A 21,452-nucleotide genomic window follows, 5' to 3' on the forward strand; every position below is an offset into this window, starting at 1 on the left:
CTTAATGGAAATACCGTGTAAACGTTTTTTGAAAAATATTGTCAAATTTTATCGGAAAATGTGCGTTTTTAAATCTTCTTTACTAAATTACCCTTTTCCGCTTAGCCCAGGGCAATTCATATTTGAAGTTTCTGCGATGAAAAAACGTTACAATAAAATGATTAGGGCAAGGTTATGCATTCTATACGCGACCTCATTCGAACCTCTTAGGTTTAAAATTGTTATTAAGAGTGCATTTAAAGATAATTCCCGATAAAATTGAAACTTTTTTTCAGAAAAGCCACTGTTCTGAATATTTCCCGGGGTTTTATTTAAAATTTTCATGGTAATTGTTTACAAGTGCGGTGCACGGTAAATACAGCTTAAAAAATAAAGTAAAATATGGAATCGATGTGTTTTTTTCTAAAACTTCGAAATCCGTTGGCGGAGATTAAAAATTTTGCACCGTTTTTTTGTTATTAACAATTAAAGATTCGATTTGTAGTACAAATTCGGATCTGAGTGACCGTATTTGCAATAATCCGCGACCAGACGACTGCAATAATCGGCATATCACATGCAAATACGGTCACTCAGACCCGAATTTGTACTACAAATCGAATCTTTAATTGTTAATAACAAAAAAACGGTGCAAAATTTTTAATCTCCGCCAACGGATTTCGAAGTTTTAGAAAAAAACACATCGATTCCATATTTTACTTTATTTTTTTAAGCTGTATTTACCGTGCACCGCACTTGTAAACAATTACCCATAACTCTTCCACTTTTAAAATGACGTATTTCTAAAAGTTGCAACAGGAGAACCAAAATTTGAACCTTAAAATCCAAATTCCCGAAATTTATTGTTGATATCGATAGTTTTGTATTATTAACTGTATTTTGCCATCTCTATAAACATAGCACGCGGGTTTTGTTTTTATAGTTTGATCCACTTGTTAGCTCGTTTAAAATGGCCCTTCTGACAGAGAAGCGCCCAACGAAGACAACTGCTCCCGCTGCCGACAACTCTCCGGAAGAATCGGAATCCGAGGGCAGCCAGAATTCCGGTAGCGAGGCGGAGGGAAACGCCGGGTGGGCAGATTCAATCCTGAAAGTCCTCAAAACCACCAAGCCAGTAACCCAAAACAAAACCGTGCTAGCACGTGCCAAAAGCAGCCAGGCGGCAGTGCGACCTCAAAAAAACGCAGCCACAAAGAAGCCTGAATTCGACTTCGAAATTGAGAAAACGGAGCACGTGAAGGAGGAGGAAGATGACGACAACGATGAAGATGAAAAGCCTGAGGCCTCAGCTTTGGATGCCACGCTGACCAAGCAGCAGCGTAAGAATGTGCCTCTACAGCTGCGTGTTAAGCCCAGCTATCGGGATTTGGAGCGCGAACGTACGCTCCGCAAAGTGGCCACCCGCGGTGTGGTGCAGTTCTTCAACGCCGTGCGCATCCAGCAAAAAGATCTGCAGCAGCAACTGGAGGATGCGGGTCCGCTGGACAGCCGGCAAGATGCGGTGCTCAACAACATCAACAAGCGCAAATTCCTGGACGTTCTGATGAGCGGCAAGCGGGCCAAGTCGACAGCCATTGACAATGCTGTGAAGAAGGAGGAACAAGAGACGGATGAGGATGAAGAGGATGAGGGTACAAGCGGCAAAAAGAAGTCCGAGTGGAATGTGCTCCGCGAAGACTTTATGACCAACAAAAAAATTAAGCACTGGGACGAGGAAGACGATGACGAGGAGGGCAACAACGATGGGGCAGATGATAGCGACGATGACGATGGGGAGGATTAGTTTTAAATTTTTTAATAAATGTTAGTTTTTCAATCAATTCAAAGACCTTTATTGTATGGGCCTAGCTTATCATCTCTGCCTTGGAGGTCATGTAGATGGCCACGATAAGACCGAACAGTCCGATGGCCGAGCCAAAGATCTCTACAATGAGAATCTTTACGAAGAGCGCCGAATTTGCTGCATCCGAGAGGGCGGCTCCAGATCCCACGATGCCCACGGTCACGCCGCAGGTAACATTCACCAGTCCTGCGCACAGACCAGCTCCAAAAACGGCGAATCCCGTGAACATGTTAGTCGAGATCACCGTCTTGTCGGTAATTAGTCGCAAATCGGTAAACTTTGTCACACAGCCAGAAAGCAGGATGGCTGTAATCAGGCCGTAGATGGCCACCGCCTCACAGAAGATGACTGAGATCAGGTTCTTCGTCTTGATGCGAGGCGATCGAACGCCGCCGCCCGACACACTGCATCCAATCATGTAGATTCCACTGGCCGCTCCCAAAACGGAAAGGGCACAGGACAGGAAGATTCCCAGTCCGGACCACAGGAAAGGATTCGATGTGTACAAGAACCAGCCGAGCCCCATCCGCTCACCCATTCCGGTCATTACATTGGCCAGGATAATGCCACCCACTGCCAAGGTGGCGCCGCCAACGATAATCAGCACGAATATGACCAAAAATTCATTTCCACTTTTTTTTCGTATTACTTATTCAAAAGCGTAGACGTAATCTTTTTTGATTGATAAATCCAAGTTTAAAAAAGAACTCAAAATGAAAATTCCAAATAAAACACAGTTTTTTCAAACTATACTTCATGCTAAATAAAACAAACGCTTTAAAATACAATCATTGTATTTAGAACGAATATGAAATGATTACATAACAACTGATGTACTGGGGTTTCAATTCGTATGAATTAAGAATTAGCCGGTTTTTAACGGTTTGATTTGGCCACACGCTCGAGTTCGTCCTTCTTCTTGATTGCGTAAGAGTTGGAAGATCCTTTGGCAGCGTTTATCAGTTCATCGGCCAGACACTCGGCCACAGTCTTGATATTACGGAAAGCCGCCTCACGAGCTCCAGTGCATATTAGCCAAATTGCCTAAAAATAGTAAACTTTCGTTAAATGATCAACAATTTTCAAGGTATTTTTTTTGGAATTAAGTTTAAACCTTTTAAACATTAAGTTTCTTAATATTTTTCAATAAGTACTGGAAAAATAATATCGTGGCCTATATCTTAATGACTTATACCTGGTTCACGCGCCTTAAGGGCGACACATCCACCGCCTGACGACGCACGGTGCCGGCGCGTCCGATGCGAGTGGAGTCCTCGCGCGGTCCAGAGTTCACGATGGCATTCACGGTGACCTGGAGCGGATTCTCCGAGGTCAGCAGGTGGATGATCTCAAAGGCGTGCTTGACGATGCGGCAGGCGAGCAGCTTCTTGCCGTTGCTGCGACCTTTCATCATCAGGCCGCTGGTGAGGCGCTCAACAATGGGGCACTGGGCCTTGCGGAATCGCTTGGCCGCATAGCGTCCTGCTGAGTGCGGCAAATAGCGAGCAAACTTCTCCTTGACGGCAATGTAGTCCTGCAGCGAGATATCGCTTATCGAGATATCGTCGCAGGCCCAACGGCCAAATAACTTAATTTCCGGCCATTCAGCCTGCTGGGCAGGCATTGTGGTCGGGGCCTCTTCCTCCCAGATCTCCTCATCCTGCGGCTGCGGCTGTACCTGTTCCACCTCCTGGTTGTTAGCCTCGACTACTTCCTCGGACATTTTGGTTCACTTAAATCAGGCTGAAACTCAAGAAGCATGCGACTCGAAAAACGTTATTCGCGGAAAGAAAGAGGATGCAAAAGGAAGCTGTCAAATTTAAAATGGCCGCGAAATGCAACTCTGCACCGTGGGGTTGCCAGTTTGATACCGGTTTTCGGGCGGGAGTTTAAACTAAAAGCTCACTTCAACTATCAAGAAATTTTAATTGATATTAATTAGAAAGCCTTTAAGCAAATGGGAAGTACTTTCTATTTCTTTAAAATTTAGTATTTTATTTATTTTAATGCTGATTTAGCTTAGGTTTTCTTTTATTTGTGGGAAACTTCTTTACCGAAAGACGACACAAACGAGAATAAATCCTTATGCGAAATAAATAAACACTAACGTCGAGAAATCGTAAATAAGCATGCATATGCAGAAATTCAAGTTCCATTAACTGCTGACATAACATAACATCCATATAAACATAAATCGATTTTTGTCGACCTAATAGTAAATAATCTCAAGCTTATATGCACCGTTCATACGAATCGGATATTCCGTCCGGTTTGCATCGTCTTAGATTTTAATGTAAACTAGAGAAGTTGTAATCAATACAAATTTAAATAGATCATCACAATTCGAGCTCAAACAAAAGAAGCTTTAAAGCACTGACCTAGAACTCATTTCAACTTAAAAAATCACATGGATAATATATATGTATATATAGATGATGTTTGTATGTAATACACTTATGTATAACCATTTAGCGCGTGCTCCTGATAAGCCATCGTGGTCGCAGTTATTATCGCACACTAATTGATAAACAAAACGTATATATTTTATTATTTGTTTTAATATGGAATACTTTCTATAATAATAATAATGCGGCTGTGCATCTTTCTACAACTTCTGCCTTAAACAGTAGTGCGAAATATACAAATTTTTCGTTTTGTGGTAGTTAATATAATACATGTTGAATTAGCCTTTCGAAGGGCCAGGGTATAAACAAACATAACAAACTACTTAAAATCATAAACGGACACACACACACGTTGTCTTTCGTTTAGCAAAAAATTACATAAACAAATCGCGGTCTTTTTCACACCTTGCACACTCCACAATCTATTGAGTGATGCTGGTGACTGCAAAGTGTGCGGGGCGTGAAAATCAACTGCCAACTTAACCAACTATCAACTTAATAAGTAACTAAAGTCCCAGTTTAAAGCGTTTCGGCTGATCGGATGTCGTTTCTTGGTGAGTCTTCTGCAAGCTGTAACTATTGTAATGGGTCGTAATTTCCAAAAAAGCGCAAGCACTGGTGTTGTGCGTGCTTGCTTCGGGATGGGGGAATGCCTTGATGTTGATGACTGGTGGTTGTTGATCTTCGTGGTGATGAAGTGGGGAAGGCTGAGGAAGAAATTCAGAATTAAACGGGTGACTCAAATACATCGAGTATCGCAATAATAGCATTTCAGGCTTGACTTAAAACTGAGTTAAGTTGCATAACTATTTATCAAACTGTTTTTTAAAAACAAGATAAATACTCTTCCCACTACTTTTGTTGACGGTATTTAAAAAAATTATACCAAAGATATGACAATTGATTTGCGAAATCTAATTGGGGTTTGATTGCTTTTGCTGGAAGTTCATTCTAATTGCCAAAAACTTGCTCAAAAAAATTTATTCAAAAATGTTTACCTTGAACTGCCACGTAAAAATGTTTCTTACATTTTTTATTTACCACTTTTTAATCAAACCTAAATTAAAATGGAATTTATACATCACCGACGTATGGTAAGCGAACGGATTAAAGCTTTCTTTAACTACATCATGACTCCAACTAATAGTCTAAGCAATCTTACTAAATCTTTGTATGCAAGCCTCAAATGATAAGCAGGGCCAGTGCTATTGTCCTAACCTTCGCTGCGCGACGATGATTCACACTTACACTGAATGACTGACGACTGCTCCTACTCCTTGTCGCCCATCTTGGACTTGGAGGTCATGTAGATGCCCACGATGAGGCCGAACAGACCGATGGCCGAGCCGAAGATCTCCACGATGAGGATCTTGACGAAGAGGGCGGCGTTGGCTGCGTCCGAGAGGGCGGCTCCCGATCCGACGATGCCGACAGCGATACCGCAGAAGAGGTTGACCAGACCGACGGCCAGGCCGGCGCCGAAGATGAGGTAGCCGGAGAACCAGTTCGTGTTCTGGATGGCCGTCTGCGACAGGGCCGTCTCCATGGAGAACTGCTCCAGCTGGCCGGACAGCACGATGGCGGTGATCAGGCCGTAGATGGCCACTGCCTCGCAGAAGATGACCGAGATCAAGTTCTTGGTCTTGATGCGGGGCGCCTTCACGCCACCGCCCACGATGCTGGTGCCCGTGGTGTGGATGCCCAGGGCGGCGCCCACGACGGACAGCGAGACGGACAGGCCGATGCCCAGACAGGCCCACATGTACGGGTTCGAGGAGGCCAGGAACCAGCCAACGCTCACCCGCTCGCCCTTGCCCGTCATCACGAAGTACAGGGTCAGGATGGTGGCCACCGCGAGGAAGAGCCATAGGAACGTTTGGGACACCACGGTGCGTATTTGGGCCGCCATCTTGCTATTTCTTCACTGTCTGCGGATCGGGGGAGTGTTAGCACGTCCGAATTTCCAAATTTTCCAGCTGACACTCACCGAATTGCAGGCGTAATTGTGTTTTTTCGGCCGACAGGTGACTGCTTCGTGCGAAAAAAGAATCCACAATCACATGACGTACATTTTCTCTATCATAAGCTATCGAATAATCACGCCACTCGATAAGTGCGATAACACAACTGTGCGCAGCGATGAGCAGATGTCCATTATAAAGCTTAATATGCTTATTATTGGGAGTAATAAGAAATATGGCGTGGAACTGTTCTACAAAATATTAATAAAACGAATAATAAAACAGAAAAGCATTAATTAAATTTCAACTGTATTATTTTAGAAAATATTTATGTTTCACTAAACATTCCGCTGAGATGCCACCCCTTAGAAAATATTTATAGTAAGACACAGACCATAATAATGGACTAAAAGCCAGGACAACAACCGATAAATACGGAAAATATCGATTTCCTTAGTTTACAATTAAATTAAAGTTTGGCGGTTAAAATTTTAACTTGGAAGATAATATGAGAAATAAAATAAGATATAAAATAAAATATGAAATGAAATGTTATAAATTTGTATAATAATTTTAAGCAAATAAAATACTTTTCAATTCATTTGACTTTTCGGTAAAGCTGCATGACCTTCTAAAGAGTCAATCATTTTAAAGTGTGCATAACTATAAAAAAAATTGTCAACTTTTTATTATAGTCATAAATTTGAATATATTTTTATTGCCAGAGACAACTTCAAGTGGCTAGCCTTCTTCAAATGCAATTTTCTTGTTATTCACTCGGCCTAAGAGATTTATCTTTTCTTAGTAGTAAATGTTTGGGTCTGAGATAAGTAATATTTTTTATTTACGCTCATTAAATTTTCCCATATAAATGGCACATCTCTTGTTTATTTTCATTTGCTTGTGTTTTTGTATGCATATCAGCAGTCGGACGCCTTTTTGCAGTTCAGTGGCCACCGCTCGAGCCTCGAGGAATTGCGCCTACGCGTGAAAAACCATTCTGCCGGCAGCGACTTTTCCAGCCCATTGAATTGGCCGGGGGAGCTCAGGTCAGGTCAAGATTTCGTCCTGGATGAGGGCACGTTTAACAGCAACCACGTGACGGCAGCGTCATCCCGAGCCACATCATCATTAAATATTTACACTACATTATAATTCCTTTTCTTTCCTGCCGCGGCGCGTGTCACAGTTAACATACATTTTTGCACCTCAAGAAATACAAATATTTCTTCAAAATAGTTCATATTTAAAAAATAATACAATCCTATTAAATTTATGTATCCAAGATATTATAAATTAAATATAATTTTGTATATATTGTTCTTATGGCTTTAAATTTTGGTATAAATAGCAACATTTTCTAAAGAGAAAACAGTAACAAGTGTTTTTGCAAAGGAAACAGTTTTTTGTTTGAGTGCAAGGAAGAGGTTCTGAGGAGGAAAATGTCTTACAAGAAACGGAAGAAGGAAAAGTCAGGGCAGGCGGCACAACCGCAACATTCAATTAAACGTAATGTGTTGTTTGTTGTCCCTCGAAGGACAGGTTTGTCCCTTGCCCCTTTGGCACCACCCCTTCTTCGGCTGCCCACTCCACCGCCTTGATAATAAATGTAAACTTTTCACTTGAAAAATTCACGACACGCATAAAGAACGAATAAAATGAGATGTCTACGGATAAGCCAGAATTGCTATGGGTCTGGGTCAAGTCACAATATCACAAGAGAAATCCATTAACCTGTGTCTTTCTTCTCCTCGACTAACTTTCGTGCGCGGCTTATCTTTGAGGTCTTCTTAGTCTTTTTTTAGACCAGTAGCAGAGTAATGGCCGAGATCTCTTAAAGTAATTTGCCAAGTTTAAGGCCGCCTCGCCAGCGAGAAGGCAACACTCATGTGCCGCTTGACTGCGGAAAAAACACAACAATAAAGCATATGCATAGGAGCACCTTTTGTTCACCTGCCACCACTTGGCAACATAACCAACAACAACAACAACTACAGGAGCAACAGTAGAGTGAACTGTCGCCACAGAGTTTAGTTTTCTATAGACCGGAAGTTGGCCGGGCATATAAAAGGCCTTCCGCTGCTTTCCGGTGAAATGTTGCATTTCAAGCATGCCCAGACATGAGCAGCCAACAATATGCAAACCAGCAAAGCAGCAACATCAACAGCAGTGCGTCCACTGTTGCAAGAGCGTCTGAAGTAGCCGGGGGGCACAATGAACTTCAAAAGAATGCCAGACTGAGGAATATGGAATACGGAAGGCTAATTTTGAGAGTCATTCAGGAAAAGGCTTGGTCACGAAAGGAAAACAGAGCTAGCTAAACCGCATTCTAAGAACAACTATGGTTTGGGTAGCTATTTAAGTAGGAAATATTTAGTATTAATAATGTAAAAGGTCAAGGTTCAACCAAGTAAATACTATCTTACTCTTAATTTTTGTGAACTTACCTAATTAACACTTTAAAGATATATGCAAGTAATTTTCTTATAAGCTTAAGATGTATTATTCTTTCTGTTTTTACCCAATAAGATACGCGATGGTCAAGCCGCAGGATCCAGTCCAAAGGACCTTCTTCTCACACAAAAGGCTGTTGAGAATTGATTTCCTGTTCAGACATTTAGGCCGATTTGGCAACCATTGGGCAAAGTTCAAAGGGAGGACCCGAAGCCAGGTGCTGCAGAAGGAAAGTGGGTGGTGCGGAGGACAAATTCTGCAGCAGATCAAACGGCCAGCTTGGAGCTCGAGACCCTGGCTTATGACAAAGCGGGTCCATCTCAGGTTAAGTAGGCCCCCTCCCTCCCCCTTGGTCCACCCTAATCTTATTTATTTGTTTGGATTTCCGGGAAAACCGAAGCCTGACCATTCGCCAAATGAAATCTTTTTAGCAGTCCTTGGTTGTTATTTTTGTTTCGACTGGTCTTTAACTGCTTGCGTGAACAAATTCAATTGCTTTTATTTTATTCGCTCTAAGTGGCCGTCTGGCATTAATTTAATGTACTGTAATGTAATGTAATGTACAACCCGAAACTTATGCAAATGAAATGGCAATTCTGTGGAATTTAAGAGGACGATTGGGTTTTTGCACTCTTTTTTCATTTATTTATTTGTTGTTTTTACACGTGGCAAGTGCGGTGAGATAATGAAATGCAGTTGATTGTATATATCGAGTTATTGCCGTTTATCGATGGACAGACTGAAAGAACACTTCATAAAGTGCCTCAAACATATGTTGGAAATGTAAGTATTTTTCCCTTTTACAAATTTATATGGTAATTGTGAAAATAATGTAATTGATATCAACAATGATTTATGCACAAAGAAGAAATATTTCTATTAATATCGAAAACAATATTAATAAATGTGGAAGTTTCCAAATTGCGAATACAAAAAGCCAGCATCCTGGTAATTTAACTTACCTTAAGCCTATCAGGAAGTCCGTAATTTTCGAGCGACCAACAGAAGTTGGTAATTTGCAATAAAACACTGTCAGAAATATTATGAATACTTCTGTGCGGCCATCTGCGCTTTGCTCTTCATTTATTTCATTAACTACAAAGGAGATGAATAAAGGGTGGCTGGGTTTTCCCTCCGAGGTTCAGCCAACTCTCGCACTGCTGAACAAAAACCTGCCCGAGGCACTTGGCCAAAAAGTGACAAATTGTTTCAATTCAACAAAAGGCAAAGGAGCCAAAACAACGAAATGAGTAAGATGGCAAAAGCACAAAAAACAATAAAGCCTGCACAATAATGGCCTAGACCAAAGATAAGGGGCGAAAAGAGGAGGAGTTCATACGGAACTAAGGTTTATAACCCTTTTCTGGCTTCGCCTTTCGTTGTTTGTGCACTGAAAACAATAATAGATTATGAAATAATTGATTATACCTTAAACTTTTTGTTTATAAAAAACTACAGGTATGTTATTTATTTTTGGAAACATTTTAAATACTTTTTAGAATACCAACATTTGAAACATAAACTAAGGAAAAGTTTTACAGTGCGGTGCATTTTTTTGAGCATCCTTTCCCGTTGTTTTCCAGTCGTTATTTTCTTTGTGTCATTAGCCGCCGTAGCCGTGTCCCTGTCCGTGTCCTTTTTATCTGTTGTACATGACATTTTGGCCTTTCTCATAAGTCCTGGACAGGCGGGCAAAAAAGACGGACAAAAGGTAGCGCCTTCCCAAGAATGATGACGGCAATTTGCGGCTGATCCGAATTGCTCTGCGTTTGCCTTTGCCTTTGCTTTCATTCCACTCTTTACTAGCTTGCATAATTATCCTAATTTTATCTAAAAACAGGAACTGTAATCCTGGGATATATTTGTCGATTTGCATCCTCGTCGTCATTTGGCAATGCATTTTTGGACACGCTCTGTTTTCTATCCAAGAATTGCACAGTGGTGTCAGAATCCCAAAAAACAAGTAAAACATAAGTTTATGTATAAAAATTCTTCTAAAGGATTTCGTACACACAGTTTTTCTATCGATTTAAGTAAAATTCAATCAACAGATCAAGGTTTTCTAAATTAACTCTTGTATTATTTAGTGTGATTTTAAAATTTAAAAACCTTTCCCACTGTGGCAGCAATTGCTGAAAGCTTAGAAGATTCAAACTTCCATGTCCGTATGCAAATTTCAAGCGGGCGATAAAAATTGACTTCTGCTCGGGAATGGAAATGCAGTTGGGCAAAGCAAATATTTCAGCGTAAGTAAACTACATTAGCAACAGGAGCGCACACACACAGCTTCCAAGGGGGTTAGGATTCAGGCGGAGAAGGGGGAGGGGGTTATCCCTAAAAAGAGTGGCAGGATGAGAGCTAGTTGGCCCTCGGTGTATTTGACCGTGCGTCAGGTGCAGTTCACTCAGGTTCAGTTTGGCTTCATCCTTGGCTACCAACGTGCCACCTCAATTTCCCCAGCATTACCCATCCGCCCTGTGAGCCGGTGTCCCGCTTCTTGTATTTGTATCTGTGCGGTTGACAGCTCTGCAACTCTCGCTTCACTTCCCTTCGAGAGGAGGAGGAGCTGGCCAAAAATATAAAATGGGTTTGCCACAGGGCCAGGTTGAAAATGATAGAACACTTAATCAGATGTTTGTGCATGCGAGGAGTCATAAACATATATTAAAACCATCTGACATTTAACGTAAGCTAAGAAGTGTTTAAGCTTCAAGAAACGTTCTTAACATTGAAAGTCGGTAATATCATTTAAACCTAAAGCGTTTACTAAACTTTTCCCGCTTTTCTTGCAGCCCAATAATCAGTTCTTTTCCCAAACTTTCCTATTCCCCGCTAGTTAAACATTTGTCTAAAATGTAGATTTATAAGCTAAATATTGACACAAGTTAGAAAGCCAAGGCAGGAGAAGGTGGCAAAGATTTCCAACGAAATATACAGTCAAGAGCGGTGACAAACAAATGCGATTAAAACTTTAGCCGAAGACAAACAAACAAAAGTTTTAAAGACTTCTGGGGCCGCAGCAAAGCAGCCGAGCAACAAATTAATGAAATAGTTTTGATGACTTTTCGCCTTTTCGGTCCCCGGAATCATCTCGAATTCCCCCGGATTCGTCGGCGTCTCACATGTGCAATGAGCGCAGCTCTGTGGGCAATTAATCGAAAGTGTTTGCTGCATAAATCAGGGCGACTTATCTATGCCACGGAAAGTATGCAAAGTTATTTGCCAGCCAGGAATGCGGCATGCGCCGTAAGTTATGCAAACTATGCCACAAGGAGCATATCCCTCCCCCACCTACAAGTGTTTGTGTGTGTGTGTGTGTGCGCGGGGGTGTCTATGGTATATGGCATCGCAGTGTGTGTTCGTTTGGGTAATCAGGCAGCAAGTAGGTCAGCGGCAATCAAAGCCAGAGATCCCACGAAATGGAAATCAAATTGTATTGTGGCCGTGTCTGCGTTTCGGTTTGGTTGGTGCTTCAAGAATTATATCTACCTTCCAAGCCATTGAATACTATGTATATATTGCGCTTAAAAAGTATTTACAAAATTCCAAGAAAGCGATTCTGGTGAAGGCTTAGGAATAATCGAAGGAGATAGTAAACTTTTTTACTAAAAATATGTTTATGAAGTTTTAGTTCTTTAACAAATCCTAAGTTCTCTAAATTTCTCTGATGTCTAATTTATAAACTCGATAGCTTTAAAATTTCCATTCATTTTAATTAATCTTATCCATTATTTTTCCATTCAATTATAGGCTCAATTTAGGCTCCGCTTGTTTACGGGAATCATTTTCTTAGAGGATAAAGTTCTTATGGAAATTCCGAAGGCGGATCGTCAATCTGTTTGTCCCATCCTTTGGACTAATTTCCCCCTTCCCCCAACTTGAATGTCTGTTCTCCTTTTGAAATTGCCTTTCGTCCCGAAGGAAGTAGTACTAAGTTTAACCCTAATAACATTTGCTTTTTATAGCAGAGCCAGCCCGTGCAACGTAACACGCTCTAATGCCAATTCAATTTGACTGCTCCTAATTACTATAAAATATCGCGGATATTTAGCATTAATGAGGCCACTGCGATGGGAGACGAAACCAATTCCCTATTCTCCTTCCTCCGGCAGAAGTTCAAGTACAAGTTTTAATTGAAATTTAAGCACTTAATTTGACTAGAGGTTGGCAGAGGAAATTGTAAGGAGAACTCATTGATTCGGCGGTTTTCCTGGAAGGACGAGGTATTTCGGCCTGTATAAATAGGTTGCCGGTGAGGTGGTGACCCCGAAAGTGGGGACCCTTAGCTGATGATGTCGCGCAATAATTTACACCGGCCATTACTCTCCCACTCCTTATTTATGTCCCGCAAATGTCACGTGTTCCTTTTGTTACTTTCGGTCAGCGCAATTTGGAGGGAAAAGGGGTCGCATTCAGTGCTGTCATCTCAGTCCGTTTTTGGCTTAAATTCTTATAATATTTGTTGGTTGTAACTATTAATCCTTTCAAAATGGTTGAACTATTTTTCCAAGTAGAAAAGCTGAAATTATTTACTATTCGCAATTTAAGTAAATCAGCTTAAAAGTTTAAAAGTTTGTTCAACAAGTTTTAACAATTATTAGGATTATAGTAGCTTTTAGAAAACCATTACAGGTGCTTGTCTTTTTTTAGTACATATATTATTTGGCAGCACTGTTTGGTTTTCGGGGCGTGTTCCTTTTGAGAAGGCAGCCTTGAGTGAAATATGGCGCAAGTTCATGAGGAGACGACATCAAAATGATGATGATGCCAGCGAGTTGGGCGGCGGTGACAACATTGTCGACGTCTATTGCAATCAAGAATTTATGTTTTCAACGCGCACTCTGTCTTCGCGAAGGAAGGTGGTCCCTTGCCCCCCGAGAACTCTTGGCTCTCCGGGTCCCGAGCTCTCCGGTTCCGGCTGAAAAGGGGGAATGGGTTCTGGGTTTTTGAATGCCTTTGGCTCGAGTTGGTTCGCTTACTTGGTTAAACGCAATTTAGCTGCATTGCTCAAATTTCCGCTCCGCTATCGCCTTACCTTCTTCCACATCTCATTCTCGACCTGGATCTTGGCTCCTTCCCCTTTCCTTCATCCTTTCCCCTATATGAATTCGAATATCCTGCCGTGACTTGTAAGCCAAGATGTTCAAGAAGTCTGACACAATATTTGAGTTGGGTTGGCTGAAATAAGCAGGTCAGGTGATCAACTTTTCACTTGATAGTGACCGAGTCTTCTCATAAATTGGGTTGACACCTGGGTTGAAACCAATAAAAGGCGCTACTTAACGAGATACAAATTTCCATAAACCATGGACCAATCAAATATGAATGGAAAAGAAATAGTACTTAGGTTTATTTTAGCGAAATAACAGCTATTAATCTTTCAATAGGTGAGTAAGCGAAACAATTTTAAGAAGGCGTTAGGGGTAATTCATCAGCTTGCTTTTAGTTTGCCGGGAAACCAATTAGGAGCATCCCCGGGCGGTTTGGCCCCATTTCAGGACCTTAGACTTTCACTTGCCGCCTCGAGGTGGCCATCAGATTATGCAGCAGGTTCAGGAGAAAAGCGGACAGCATTTGACTGACATCCCGGGCAAATTTATGGTAGCGAGTCCGACACAAAGGGCCGGTCCATGTCAAGTGCACTGACTGGCCGAGGGTGAGTCCTTTTTGGCCAAGACGGCAATGGCAACACCTTTGAGGGGAACACTCCGGACTCCGGACTGCGTGGGCTGTCTGACGATAAGAAGCACTTGTCTTGTCCGTAATGGATTATTCGACATTTTTCACGTGTGTCTGCCCTGCGGTTAACGCTCAACACATCTTAGAGCACTACACGTGGCAAATATTAATTTGCGCCCTAATTTCTCACACCCGTGGCTTAAATAAACTGTTTTCAGTCTATTTTCAGGCTTCCCGGGTAAAAGTCTACCGGGGGAACATTCGCCTGGCGATAGTCATGTCAGCTGCCTATAAATAACGCCCGCTTGACATCAAATAATCATGGCGTGGTGTTAGCCTTGACTACATTTCGGAGCCACACTTCCATGTCCCATGTAAATTATGGCGCTTTTGGGAGAAGTTTTAGGGGTTAAATTTGAGTGAATTAGAGTAGGAAACTTTCTCAGGTGGTTACCCTAAAAGCTAAGATGGTTTAAAGGAAGTTTTAACCATTTTGATGAGTAAATATATACTCGAAACCAAAAACGAACGCAGCACTCTTACTGTCTCAATAACATAAACCATATTAAGCCACTTCTAAACTATTAATAAAAACCCATTTTGAATCTAGTGTGGCTTTCTCGACTACTCAGGAAAGATAGGAATCTACTGTTTAAAAAATGTCCCCGTTGATCCTGTGCCGAAAGCATTCGCTCCTTCCAACAGCAACTTTCCGCTCGGATTCTTTTGTTTGTGTTTGGGCTAACCGAAAAACCAAAAAGAATTTTGCGATTTCCATGCACGTTTTGCATAGCAAAAGGCGGCGCAAAAACAACAGAACGCAAATGGGAAAATTCTGGGTGGAAAATGGGGGAGGGGGGAAAGCGTGTGGCAGGGGGCGGGCAGCTGAAAATAAAACATCAATTTTTATGCGACAATTTATTGCGTTTCCTTCGTTTTTCGCCTTACCTTTGGCTTCCGGCGAGTGGCGAGCGTGTTGGGCACGTGGTCTTTGTATTTCAGGCATACCTCCGGGCGTCTGATTACATAACAGAAAATGTCAATGTTTGTCAGCCGGCAGCTATTAGATTAGACAAGGTGGTTGCCGAGAACCCGGAACCTGGAACCTCGAGCCTGAGTCCTGGAACCTCTTCCTCCTTCGGTTTCATGTTGCCTTCCTTTTATTCTAAAATTTTATTCATGCACAGAGAAAATTGAACTCTAAAAACGATTTAAATTTGTAAGTATATTTATATATAAATGTAAATTACTACTTATAAATCATAATATATTTGAATTCAGTTAAAATAATTTCTGTAAGAAATGTTTAAAAGTATTGTAAGTATTTCTCACTGTGTTTTAATGGGGATTGGGAGATGGAAGATGGTAGATGGCAGCTTAGATGTTGCCGTGTTGACTGTGTGCGAATTGTCTGCTAATCTTTACAAATTTGAGGTGCGCTTTTGTTTACGAGCAATGGCAACGGCGGAGCCATGACTTCTGGCTAAGCTTAGGCTTTTCTGCTGGCCAGAGTAGTACTGAACGCAGTGAAGCAGTGAATTCTGGTGGCAGAAGTGCGGCAAATAAACGAAGCCTCCGTCCTTAAGTGCGCTGAAGTTTTAACCACAAAAAAGGAAACTTTAGGAACATTCAATGAGTAACAAGAACAAACAAACACTTTGAAATCATTTCTCGCGGTTGGCAATAAGGAACCAGATTATGTATTTAATCCTAAATCTTAAAAGTTGCCATTACATTTTAACAGTTTAAGTTTAAGTACAAAACCAAAAAAAAAAGAAATAAGTAATTAAGTAAATAAGCAGTTGGATTGGGACCAGGGCCGGAGAAACAGTTTTGAGTGGGGTGATGACCTCACAAATTTTCAATATCCCCCCCCCGCCCCTTTTGTTTCAAAATCATTCCAAATCATGATGAGGGAAACACTGTTGACATAATATAGGTAAGTATAAATTTTAATAAAACAACAACACCAATCAATCAAAATGCAACAGGTAAAAAAAACTATTTTAAATGTAAAATGTTAATTAAAATCCATTTAATATTAATGTAATGTTAATTTAATGTTAAAATAATGTTAATTTAATATAATGTAAATGTAATGTTAACTAAATGTTAATTAAATTAATATGGCCACGTCAGCGACAATGATAATTAATTATTTTTTTCGTTTTCTCGCACCTATAATTCCCAAGTGGTTCTGGCTGATTCGTAGTGGGATACCCCTTGATTTTGGCCAATTTCTCAGTTCTCCGGGATGACCGGCAGTTTCTCTAAGAAACTTTTTCCGGTCTCTGGAAGTGTGTGTGTGTGCGTGTGTGTTAGTAACGTGGTTCCAGAGTGGGAGAGAGTATCTGGCCAAATCCTCCTACTGGAGTCCACTCCCGGATGCAGTGCATCATGGGTCGACTCCTCCTACTGGAGTCCACTCCCGGATGCAGTGCACCATGGGTCGACTCCTCCTACTGGAATCCACTCCCGGATGCAGTGCATCTTGGGTCGACTCCACCTACTGGAGTCCACTCCCGGATGCAGTGCACCATGGGTCGACTCCTCCTAGGATGCACTGCATCATGACCTGACTTGGCATAAACTTAAAGGTGCCCGATCCCTTCCTGCATGTAGTGGACTCCAGGATGCAGGGCATCCAAACCTGAAAAGGTGAGTTGCAGTTTTTTTTAATTATGTGATGACGTGGCTTTTGTAAAAAAAATGCAGTTAATTAATTCAATTTTTTTATATTTTTTTTTCAGGTTTTTGGTTGTGTATTTGGCTGATTGCAGAAAATAATTGGTGACACCATCCAACTTGTAACTTGAAGTTCGACATCGGGATGCACTGCACCAAAGTTATTACGCAGTGAGTACATCCTTTAGACAATAAATAATTAAGTTATATATTTTAAAAAATCATAAATATTTTGACAAAGAAACTAAAAGAAACAGATAAAGATCTGAAAGTTTTCAAGAACATGAAAGAAATTTGAAAGGTAAATTTTATCAAATATTGAACTTGAAGTACATGAAAATCAAACACAATTAATAATTGTAAACAAGTAGCGACATATAATATAAATATATGTAGTATATATATAGTAATAGTTGTAAGAATGCGGTTACCGGAAATATATAGTATGCTGACACCACATAAATGGACTGGACAACAGGCTGCAGGATCAATTATGAATGGCGTGATCTTCTATTGAACTCCACTCCAGGATGCAGTGCATCACCTCATTGGGGTATGCATTTTTTAAACAACCGATTTGTATAAAATAATTTAACTAATATTTTGGAATGCTTCTTTTCATTACAGTGATGACTATTCCGTTCTGCTTCAAGTGGACTTCAAGATGCAGTGAATAAAAAACCCAAAGAGGTAAATACCTTTTTTACTAACAAAATAATTCTAACTATTATTATTTGTAACAAATTATTTATTATTATTTTTTTTTCTTATTTAATTTCAGGGTAAAGTGTTAAGTGTTAATGTTGCGAATAAAGTGGTTGCGGTGATTATCTTACTTCAAGAAGACGAAAGATTGCAGTGCAGATCAAGGAGCTAACTGAGTAAGTACCAATCTGAAAAGATTTATTTATGATAATCTCATAATTATTTAAGTAGTTTTTACATTAAGTTGGAAAATGCTTAACATGGGAAGTATTTGGGAGAGTTACTATCTATCTATTTAAATAGAAACTGATTTAATTGGGCCGTGGTAAAGGCGGGATTTCTCTTCGTTTTTCTTCGATATACTCTATATGCAGGGCCGGAGAAACAGTTTTGAATCATACATTCAACTGATAATAATGGATGTAAATAAATTTTTTTCTACAAGTCAAGCATTTTGGGGTGTTGAATTCCACACCCGCTAAGATTTGGCGTGTGGAGTGCTCAACACCCGGTATACACCTTCCGCCGGCCCTGATTGGGACCATAACTACAAATGTCTCTTCGAAATCGGATGCCATTTGAAATTTTGATCTGTTTTTCACCAGTACAAATTGAACTGATTGTTTCAGGTTGTTTATCTTATTGATTATCTGATTTCCATAAATGTAACTTTAAAGCCCATTCAATCCGTGGAATCGCATTCCTGTCCTTAAATTGCAAGCCTCCATTGAACCGAATGTGCAGCTGAACTGAACCGTTCGACCGTGCTTTTAGCCCCATTTTCGATGCATCGCTATCATTTTCAGGCAATCCGTGACGCAATCCGACAATTCTGCCGTCCGACAATCCGTTTCCAAGCAGTTAGCACTCGGGCGCATTAGCAGCAGCCCATGGCCACCCATGGCCGCCCTTCAATGCCATTTCAAATCGACAACAAAGCCCACGGCAAATGCTAAGCGTACCAGACGCGTCTCAGCAATCAGCCAGAGATCGGATTTGGACCCCATCAGATATGCAATTAATTTGGCCATCAACACACCACAAGTCGATTGCGAGCCGAAAATTCAATAATGACTTTAATTACTGTTCTAAGTAGTTGGTGTGAGGCAGCAACTACAAGAGGAAAATATATTGATTGCTTTCAATCTTTAAGCCCATCTTAAAATTTATTTTATTTTTCTTTCTTTGTTTATTGTGTTCAAGATATTTCCGCCATTTCGTTTCTGCTTAACATTTTCTGGTTGATTAAACCTTTTGAAATATTTCGCACTCATTCCTTAACGCGAAATTCCGCAGTCGCACGCAAAAGTGAAAATGCCAGAGATTCACCCAAACCCAGCAAACCCTTTTCCCTTGTGCATTATTAATTTTCTTTGATAAATCCGAATTTTTGCGGGTGACCAGGAGCGTAAAAAGTAATGATTGCAACTTCCTGCCCAAAACGGGAGCGTAAATTCCAGGCTGCAGGCATCGATAAATTAAGCTTTATGCGTGGCTAATAAAAAAAGACGTCCACCTGAGTGCGGCCCACGTATGCAAATTGTTGTGGCACTTGCACACACACATACGCACACACACAACCACAGACGAGCGCATTCAGGAATACATAAATTACATGCTTAAGCAACAAAGGGAAAATGGCAGAAAAAGTTTCATAAAAATGTATAAAAAATAAACTATTTTTCCAACGATTTGCATTGCATGAAAAGAACGCATAAAACGGAGCTAGAGGAGAGGATGGCTGGCAAGGGGTTATGGGTTTATATTGAAATAAAAATGGAAAAATGCAGGAAGGCAAATGCCGGCTGCTTCTGTGTGCGACTTTTTAGCATAAACTTGAAGATCTCGGCGACGACAGGGCGTATGCGTATTGCAAGTGGCATAAAGGTTGCCCATATCCTTGTAACTAAGGGCACTTTCCGTCCTGACTTTCTGCCAGTCAACCTTTTGGCTTTATGAGGTGAGCCGTAAAATATGAAACTCTTTTTAGCAGATGCTTTGGAAATGGAAATAGGTAACAATGAAACGTTTTGATTAAGAGTGAAGGTTGTAGGACTAAGCGCTTTTAATATGGATCTGAAGGTCATAAATCGTTTATTTAATTTAGGAAAAAGCTTTTATTGGTATGAAAATTATTCCTGCTAACTTTAATTAAGAGCTTAGATAAATGGAACCTAGTTTTAGGAACTTTTAGGCCAAAAAGGATTCATTCGCTTTTAGAGGAGCTGATGTAACCATGCAGCTTGCTTTGTCATGTGTCAAATTGCATAAGTCAGCCGTTCTGAATATCCTGTCTGTCGCTGTGAGGTGCCACATCAATCAGGCTGCAACTGCTCGAACTGGACTCGGGAATCCGAAGAAGAAGGCCCGAAAGAGCAGCTGCTGCCATTGTCTATCTGCCGTGCATTGCATTTTTCAGTAAACTTAATTAATTTTCCGGCTCAAGTCGGCACTTATAATAATAGCAATAACAATAATGGGTCATGATGAGACAGCAGCAGCAGCGGCGGCCGCTTATTGAATTGGCAGGGTCATAAATTGCATCGACCGCTTGATTTATGGCCAACAGCCATGTGCAAGGCATCCATGGTTCCGGATTCGTTGGCCAAGGTCTACTCCTAATTTGGCACTTAAATGCAGTTACGTGCGTGGGCCGTCGGCTCACGGCCTGACTTACGACTATGTCCAAGTTTTCCTCGCATCCCATTTTCCCCTTGGACTTCCCTTAGATTTTCCACACTTTACCAACCGCCGAATAGGCATATGCACACGTCCTCGCTAGCGATTCCTATCACGCGCCGCAAAATGGCGTTACGTGTTTGCCGCCTCCGATACTCCGGTGACTGGAGTCCTCCACCTCATCGCCATCTTGCAACTCCCGTGCGAATTAAGCGGATCAGTGATGGGCACATTCTGGTGGGAAAGGAGCTTAAAGTAAAAAGTAAAAGTTGTATACTATGTATACTACCGTTTATTAAGTTATACTTTTTATATATTTATTGCTTGTCGGTTTAATAACAAATAATTTGTTACATACAGATAGTTTCAATGGAATTTTAATTAGAAGAGTTGGCTTTTTAACAAAGTAGTAATTTTTTAAACCACTACGAAAACAATAAAAACCTGTGCTTTTAGTAAACTTTTAAAACTTATTAGAAAAATTGTAAAATAAAATGTAAAGTTTTTTTTCCCCAGGATAAATTATAAAACCCGTACAATGTTAAAAAGCTGCCTTCACAACGCTGGAAGGGATCCCCTTAACCGCCTCCGCTGTTGCTCCTCTTTTTCGAGCATATTCAATAATTGGCGCCTGGTTATGTGGGTTGCTATGTTGGTGTGCGGCTGTGGGTGTTGGTGTTGGTGTTCATAGTTTGACGTGCCGCCAGAAAAGGATGCTGCATTAAATTCCGCGCGTTACACATCAGCGCAGGCTCTACAAATTACTGCGAAAATTGATTCACAGCACCGCGGTGCAAAAAAAATAAACTAGAGTAAAATCATTGATAGTAATGCCTGTGCGGCTTTTTCACACGTTCATTGCAACCTTTTTTTTGGTGCCGCTGGTGTTTTTGCGGGAATTTGTGCATTTTGTGCTCGTTAAATTTAATGCAGTCACGACTTTTGTTTAGAAAATAAAAATAGAGTAAGTACCCTACTTAATATGGTCACTAAGCTTAACTGAAGGCGTGAAAATGATATTTCATTAAATATACTAGTATT

At 40.8% G+C, this 21,452-nt stretch overlaps 4 protein-coding genes across 4 annotated transcripts; 1 reads left to right on the forward strand and 3 right to left on the reverse strand.

Moving 5' to 3' along the window:
• The first annotated feature begins 874 nt into the window (after positions 1 to 874).
• LOC108098917 (RRP15-like protein) lies at positions 875 to 1,820 on the forward strand. Its single transcript, XM_017202121.2, has one exon. The coding sequence runs from the start codon at positions 950 to 952 to the stop codon at positions 1,781 to 1,783; it is 834 nt and encodes a 277-aa protein (XP_017057610.1). The 5' UTR covers positions 875 to 949; the 3' UTR covers positions 1,784 to 1,820.
• Positions 1,786 to 2,548, reverse strand: LOC108098920 (V-type proton ATPase 21 kDa proteolipid subunit). Its single transcript, XM_017202124.2, has one exon. It carries the CDS (start codon positions 2,388 to 2,390, stop codon positions 1,845 to 1,847), a length of 546 nt encoding a protein of 181 aa, XP_017057613.2. The 5' UTR covers positions 2,391 to 2,548; the 3' UTR covers positions 1,786 to 1,844.
• Positions 2,549 to 2,619: 71 nt separating this feature from the next.
• LOC108098918 (40S ribosomal protein S5b) lies at positions 2,620 to 3,647 on the reverse strand. The gene is made up of 2 exons (XM_017202122.2): positions 3,039 to 3,647; positions 2,620 to 2,887 (listed from the first exon to the last, which is right to left on the reverse strand). Exons 1-2 carry the CDS (start codon positions 3,564 to 3,566, stop codon positions 2,720 to 2,722), a joined length of 696 nt encoding a protein of 231 aa, XP_017057611.1. The 5' UTR covers positions 3,567 to 3,647; the 3' UTR covers positions 2,620 to 2,719.
• A 1,194-nt stretch (positions 3,648 to 4,841) lies between these two features.
• Positions 4,842 to 6,366, reverse strand: LOC108098919 (V-type proton ATPase 21 kDa proteolipid subunit). Its single transcript, XM_017202123.1, has 3 exons — positions 6,236 to 6,366; positions 5,497 to 6,176; positions 4,842 to 4,955 (listed from the first exon to the last, which is right to left on the reverse strand). Exon 2 carries the CDS (start codon positions 6,155 to 6,157, stop codon positions 5,519 to 5,521), a length of 639 nt encoding a protein of 212 aa, XP_017057612.1. The 5' UTR covers positions 6,158 to 6,176; positions 6,236 to 6,366; the 3' UTR covers positions 4,842 to 4,955; positions 5,497 to 5,518.
• Positions 6,367 to 21,452: the final 15,086 nt, after the last annotated feature.

The sequence above is a fragment of the Drosophila ficusphila genome, unplaced genomic scaffold (genome assembly GCF_018152265.1).
Source record: "Drosophila ficusphila isolate 14025-0441.05 unplaced genomic scaffold, ASM1815226v1 contig_791, whole genome shotgun sequence".
In the NCBI taxonomy this organism is placed as follows: Eukaryota; Metazoa; Arthropoda; class Insecta; order Diptera; family Drosophilidae; genus Drosophila; species Drosophila ficusphila.